This window comes from Podarcis pityusensis (genome assembly GCF_964106645.2).
Source record: "Podarcis pityusensis genome assembly, chromosome: 12".
Taxonomy (NCBI): domain Eukaryota; kingdom Metazoa; phylum Chordata; class Lepidosauria; order Squamata; family Lacertidae; genus Podarcis; species Podarcis pityusensis.
Genome location: NC_138037.1, coordinates 45,467,055 through 45,473,630, shown reverse-complemented (window position 1 = coordinate 45,473,630; position 6,576 = coordinate 45,467,055). Strand labels below are relative to the sequence as shown.

At 44.5% G+C, this 6,576-nt stretch overlaps 1 protein-coding gene and 1 long non-coding RNA gene across 3 annotated transcripts in view; one reads left to right on the top strand and one right to left on the bottom strand.

Annotated features, from left to right (window-relative positions):
• The window catches only part of LOC308459584, a 158,189-nt gene extending 155,161 nt beyond the window's left edge, over positions 1-3,028 (top strand). Inside the window, exon 2 of the long non-coding RNA XR_013978184.1 lies at positions 773-3,028. This is a non-coding gene — a long non-coding RNA (uncharacterized lncRNA). The remainder of the gene's footprint in view (positions 1-772) is intronic.
• LOC308459533 (uncharacterized protein) overlaps positions 1,556-6,576 on the bottom strand; it is a 127,197-nt gene continuing 122,176 nt past the window's right edge. The window contains exons 4-5 of one of the 2 annotated variants that reach the window (XM_080975169.1): positions 3,994-4,076; positions 1,556-1,586 (exon numbers count right to left, since the gene is read on the bottom strand). In XM_080975169.1, coding sequence (XP_080831295.1) covers positions 4,000-4,076 — 77 coding nt within the window. In that variant the 3' untranslated portion in view covers positions 1,556-1,586; positions 3,994-3,999. Of the gene's footprint in view, positions 1,587-3,172; positions 4,077-6,576 lie in introns of those variants that run through there. The other variant, XM_080975168.1, reaches the window with a different exon arrangement.

Here is a 6,576-nt window from a genome sequence, read left to right as displayed (position 1 = left end):
AACATACCGTATTTTTCGGTCTATAAGACGCACCTTTTCCCTCCTAAAAAGTAAGGGGAAATGTGTGTGCGTCTTATGGAGCGAATGCAGGCTGTGCAGCTATCCCAGAAGCCAAAACAGCAAGAGGGATCGCTGCTTTCACTGCACAGCGACCCCTCTTGCTGTTCTGGCTTCTGGGATTCAGAATAATTTTTTTCTTGATTTCCTCCTCCAAAAATTAGGTGTGTCTTATGGTCTGATAATACAGGACTTCCCTGTTGCTATGATAAACTCAGTCACCGCAACTCCTTGATCACAGTGTGAAATTGATGCTGAGTATTGTCACCAGTTGAGTCCAGTTTACTTAAATCAGTAATGCAGAACCTTGCTCTTATTTTAAGTGCATTTCTCAAGTTAAGGAGTTGCATAGTTAACGGAGAACTCTGACGACTCTGTGGCGATCAGCAGTTGTACATTTACAGCTGCTTCCCTAAATGCTGGCTAACCCAAAAATAGGCAGCATGTTTTTGAACAAATATCATTTATTATGTTACACAGGCACAATGTTTGACACTCCACATGACAGGTTATACAGTGGTACCTCTGGTTAAGAACTTAATTCGTTCCAGAGGTCCATTCTTAACCTGAAACTGTTCTTAACCTGAGGTACCACTTTAGCTAATGGGGCCTTCTGCTGCCGCCGCACCGCCGGAGCATGAGTTCTGTTCTCATCCTGAAGCAAAGTTCTTAACCTGAAGCACTATTTTTGGGTTAGCGGAATCTGTAACCTGAGGTACCACTATATCTAGTTGTGTTTCTCCACTGATGGAAGGCTCTTTGATTCAGTAAAGGCTTCCTTGTTTGTATAGGAGGAAGAGGTTTGTTGGGTTCCCCCCGAAAAAATTACCCTTCTCTTGCAAAACAACAACAACATGCACTATGGACACCTCTGTCCCCTTTAGCAATAGCTAAACAGCAGGTACAATATCCTAGCACTGTAGTAGAAGCCATTGTGTCCATGGGAATTACTGTTTTAAACAAGGCAGACTGTCTGTGCTTTGTGGGACTGGGATCGAGGGAACCAAGGTTCAAATTATTTTTTTGCATACCACCCTCCATCCGTAGAGCTCAGAGCAGTTCGCAACATAAAATGGCAATATAAAACCCACAAAATAGATAATAAAATCAAGAACAGCAACAAACTGTTGCCCCCTGGCAACACATTTAAAAGGTCATTGGATGTCAAATCAGCCCAAGGCCTGGTTGAAGAGGAACGTTTTTGCCTGGCGCCTAAAAATGTATAATGGAGGCACCAGCCGAACCTCCCCGGGGAGAGCATTCCACAGACGGAGAGCCGCTACAGACAATCCCAGCACTTGGCTGTTAGGTGAGACTGACTGACCCATGTCACAATGAGGTTGTGAGGATAACAGTAAAGAAGAGGAGGAGAGCCAGTGCTATTTTTTTTCTAGAAGAAGAGGTGCCAGAACTCACCATGTCCTCTTATAACGGCAATGATGCCCACCTGAGAGGTGCTGGAACTGAATTCCAGTGAGATCTGGCTGAAAGGAATCCCTGAAGAAAATCCATGTACGTCACCTTGAGTTCTGTGGAGGAAAGGTGGGATAGAAATGCTGTAAGCAAACAAAATTAGGATTGCTATCTGCTTATGGGCTGCATTTTATAGTCGTCATGACAATCGGCAGTGAATTCCACACCCACCGTCTGTAGTAGCCTCTTTCAGGGATGGTAGCAAGGGTGTAGCGGGGTAGCTGGAGCCATTCTTAGCCCTTCCCTTGGAAACTGATTGTCAGGTGCTGGTGTGGTTGATCGAGAGCAAACCAGCAAGACTCCGACCTGTCTTTTCCAGGCTTTATTATTAGTGCAAATTATTTACAGGGATGCGGGTGGTGCTATGGTCTAAACCACTGAGCCTAGGGCTTGCTGATCAGAAGGTCGGCAGTTCGAATCCCCGCGACGGGGTGAGCTCCCGTTGCTCGGTCCCTGCTCCTGCCCACCTAGCAGTTCGAAAGCACAAAGTGCAAGTAGATAAATAGGTACCGCTCCGGTGGGAAGGTAAATGGCATTTCTGTGCGCTGCTCTTGTTCGCCAGAAGCGGCTTAGTCATGCTAGCCACATGACCCAGAAGCTGTACGCCGGCTCCCTTGGACAATAAAGCGAGATGAGCGCCACAACCCCAGAGTCGTCTGTGACTGGACCTAACGGTCAGGGGTCCCTTTACCTTTATTTACAGTGAAGAGCATTGCAAGTTCATGTCTGGCTCACTCGCTAGCAGAATCTGGGAGTGGGCGGTCCTTATACCTCCCCCAGCATAATAGTCGGGTGACCCCCAACCTTCTCCTCCCTTCCCTGCGCCTAAACCTACTGCGCAGAATGGGCGCTGGTAAAGGGGTACTGTATTTTTCGCTCTATAAGATGCACCAGACCACAAGACGCACCTAGTTTTTGGAGGAGGAAAACAAGAAAAAAAATGTTCTGAATCTCAGAAGCCAGAACAGCAAGAGGGATCGCTGCGCAGTGAAAGCAGCAATCCCTCTTGCTGTTCTGGCTTCTGGGATAGCTGCGCAGCCTGCATTTGCTCCATAAGACGCACACACATTTCCCCTTACTTTTTAGGAGGGAAAAAGTGAGTCTTATAGAGCAAAAAATACGGTAGTTCCCTCCCCTCCGGTTTTCTCAGGCTCGGTGTTGAGGCTCTCCCTAGCATCCCCTGCTCTCACCACTTCCTCTCCACTGGAGGTGGGGCTTCCCTCCTCGCCAGAGAAGGAACTGCTTCACAAGATTTTCGGAGGTTCCCTATAACACAACTGCCCTTCCACCTCTCGTCTCTGAGCTGATGGCAGTTCCCTGACACTGATCCTCCACTTCTGTTCATCTCCCAAGGCCATTTTGACCTAGCCAAACTTATTTTTTGTATCTGGAGAAAATGAGTGGAAAGGAAGAATTGCTTATAGGCTATAGTAGCGTTATGAGGCAAACAAAGCTTTGCAGTCCCATGTCGGCCTCCTTACAGGTCACTGTGCCAAAACAGGCCCTTTTCACAATAGTTGCTATGTTACAGCAATGGGTCCCAAACGTTAACATCATATCTGCACTTCCCAGAAGCAATTGGAGATAATTACTGTTCCTCCAGGCATTCCCAGCTGAATGAATGCATCTTTGCCACGAGTATGTTCTGTTTTAAATGTAACTGATGGCTTTTTGTACGTGTTAACTCTTTATTATAGGAGGAGATTAAATAAATATATGAACAACAACAAAATAAATAGGAATCCCCCCCCATGAGCAACAGAAGGAATGAATTTATGCGAAAAGAGAGGGATATATACATATATATTTGTTGTTGTTGTTGTTTAGTCGTTTAGTCGTGTCTGACTCTTCGAGACCCCATGGACCAGAGCACGCCAGGCACTCCTGTCTTCCACTACCTCCCGCAGTTTGGTCAAATTCATGCTGGTAGCTTCGAGAACACTGTCCAGCCATCTCGTCCTCTGTCGTCCCCTTCTCCTTGTGCCCTCCATCTTTCCCAACATCAGGGTCTTTTCCAGGGAGTCTTCTCTTCTCATGAGGTGGCCAAAGTATTGGAGCCTCAGCTTCACGATCTGTCCTTCCAGTGAGCACTCAGGGCTGATTTCCTTCAGAATGGATAGGTTTGATCTTCTTGCAGTCCATGGGACTCTCAAGAGTCTCCTCCAGCACCATAAGCATCCATTCTTCGGTGATCAGCCTTCTTTATGGTCCAGCTCTCACTTCTCACTTCCACTCACTTCCATACATCACTAATATCTCTCTCTCTCTCTCTCTCTGAATGAGGGAGGTTTTATTTCCACAGATTTATAGGTTTAGCTGGACGTTGCAAGCCAGCTGTGCCATGCTGTGTGTGCATCAGATTAAAAAGCTATGGACTGACACAGGAAAGACTCCCCCTGCTGCTGCCACCAGCTACGTTCAGTGTAAACCAGTTTCCTTCCTCTAAAGTCACAGGAGACTCACCATGTTTCAAAGAGATGTGTGAACACTAATCTCCTCTTTCCCCTCCTCAGAGCATCTCTCCTCTCCACTTTTTCCGGCTAAAGCTGTGAACAAGAAATGACAGGGGAAGTTAATGTTTTTTTTCTGCCACTTGTGGGTGAATCTGAGAAACCTACACGTCTTGCCAGAGTAGTTACCGCTGAAGAAAAAAAGAAGGCATGGAGATCATCACTTCAGAGACACAGGGATGGTTTGGGGTTTTGTTTTTAAGAGGCAAAACACACACAAATGTTTTGCATTCTGCAGTTCTGCTTGCAGATTCTAGCTGCATTTCGAATACTTTTCAAAACAAAATGCCATAGGAATGTTTGGCACTAATAAATGGAACTGAATGTATTGTTGATGTTGATTTATTAATCTCCTTCAAAATGCATTGGCTGTCCTCTGATGAGCGTTTCACTGCTAATTCTGTGTGCTGCAGAGTACAGTATGCGCACTGAGTGAACAGCTTGGCTCTCCCAACTCCAAAAATAAATAAATATTTTTTTACTTTTTCTAACTTTATGGATTACTTGCTAAACAGCATTAGGTAGGGTTTCAATAATCTTGATGAGGGGGCAGGGGGCTGTCAGTTCCAAAACCGGAGTTACTTCCTCTCCCCTATTTTGCATGAATTGGCAATAATAATAGTAATAGTAGTAATAATAATAATAATAATAATAAATATCCTTATGACCTCACCAGCATTCTAGTGTGCATTTCTAGTGTACATTGGTATGTGCAGTTTTGCCTGATCTCCATATTTTTGCAAGCACTTTTTCCGAATGTAAGGCATTTCAATGTTATTTTCCATAATATAGGCAGTTATGCAGGTTTCCCCTGTTATATGTTTTGTGCTCCTTGTTTTTGTTGGAGAACTGCATTGCAACATTTGGAGAAGAGCAGATTTCAAAATGTAGCTGTGATTTTGGGTTTGCATATTGTTTTGGGAACCGCAGATTAGGAAGTCTCAAACTGAACTGATACTTGTTCCAAAAAAAAAGGGTGGTGGTGGTTTGAAACTCTATTGTATGATTCAATTTCCTAGTACTCAGTTAAATAAGTAAATTGGTTGCTACTTGTCCATTTTCCATATGAATATTAGGAGATATTATTATTATTATTATTATTTATAAAATTTGTATACCGCCCCTCATCTGTGGATCTCAGGGTGGCTCACAACATAAATTACACACACACACAAATACTGTGTGTGTAATTTTATATGTTTATATGTAAATTTTATGTGTAAATATTGTGTGTGTGTGTAATTATACACACACACAAAAAAAAAGAATAAAAACAAACCAATATTGTCAAGCATTCATTTGGACACTCCTAATGGGGGACGCAGGTGGTGCTGTGGGTTAAACCACAGAGCCTAGGACTTGCCGATCAGAAGGTCGGCAGTTCGAATCCCCGCAACGGGGTGAGCTCCCGTTGCTCGGTCCCTGCTCCTGCCAGCCTAGCAGTTCGAAAGCATGACAAAGTGCAAGTAGATAAATAGGTACCACTCCGGTGGGAAGGTAAACGGCGTTTCCGTGCGCTGCTCTGGTTCGCCAGAAGCGGCTTAGTCATGGTGGCCACATGACCTGGAAGCTGTACGCCGGCTCCCTCGGCCAATAAAGCGAGATGAGCGCCGCAACCCCAGAGTCGGCCACAACTGGACCTAATGGTCAGGGGTCCCTTTACATTTAATGGGGGACCATCTCTGGCCAAATTCATCTCAAAAGTGATTCAAAGGGAATGTGCATTTATTTCATTCTTTTACACTTAACCATTGAGCTTGGAATGGATTCATAAGTCACATTCTCATGCTAATTTGTCAGCCACATCAGTTGTGTCAAGCCCAGCACAGAGTAGAGATTCTGAAGCACTTCGCAAATCCAAAGTATCAAGCAGTTCTGCTTATAAATGATTAGCGTATAGGAAGCTGGCTCAGTCAGTGCAGCATGCAACTCTTAATCTCAGGGGTTGTGGGTTCTAGCCCCATGTTGGGCAAAAAGATTCCTGCATTGCGGGAGGGGGGACTTCCAGTTCTATGAATCTATTATAATAATAGATATTAATAATATTGTTTTCAGTGAAACTGTCATATCCCTGTTTGGTTTGAGGAAGATTCCACTGTGCATGTCAAGAGCAAGAGTTTTGTTCTGCAGCCGCTGCTTCCTGTGTTCTAAATGCAAATCTCAGAGGTGAGATAAGTATCCCTGCTATGAGCCAAACTTTATCTCAGTATTGAGATTATATATATATATTTTCTCTGCTTTTTAAATATCCTGCTGAGACCAGCCATGGTTGCATCTGTGCTGAGGATAACACATACGAAAAGCCCCCCCCCCTTTTTTTGCAAAGAAAGCGACAAGGAGTACTATTCTTAGATGCCAAGCACTCTCTGCAACAGAACTGATGCCAATGAAAGAAGTCACTGCTGTACAGAAACATGTGTTTATAGATCATGCGTTGCCACCAGAGACTTTCCGTGCCTCTGACACAGAGCTGTGAGCCAAGAAACCCCTTTGAGTCCTGACCTCAGCCGTAACTCGCTGGTGAGTGATATAAATA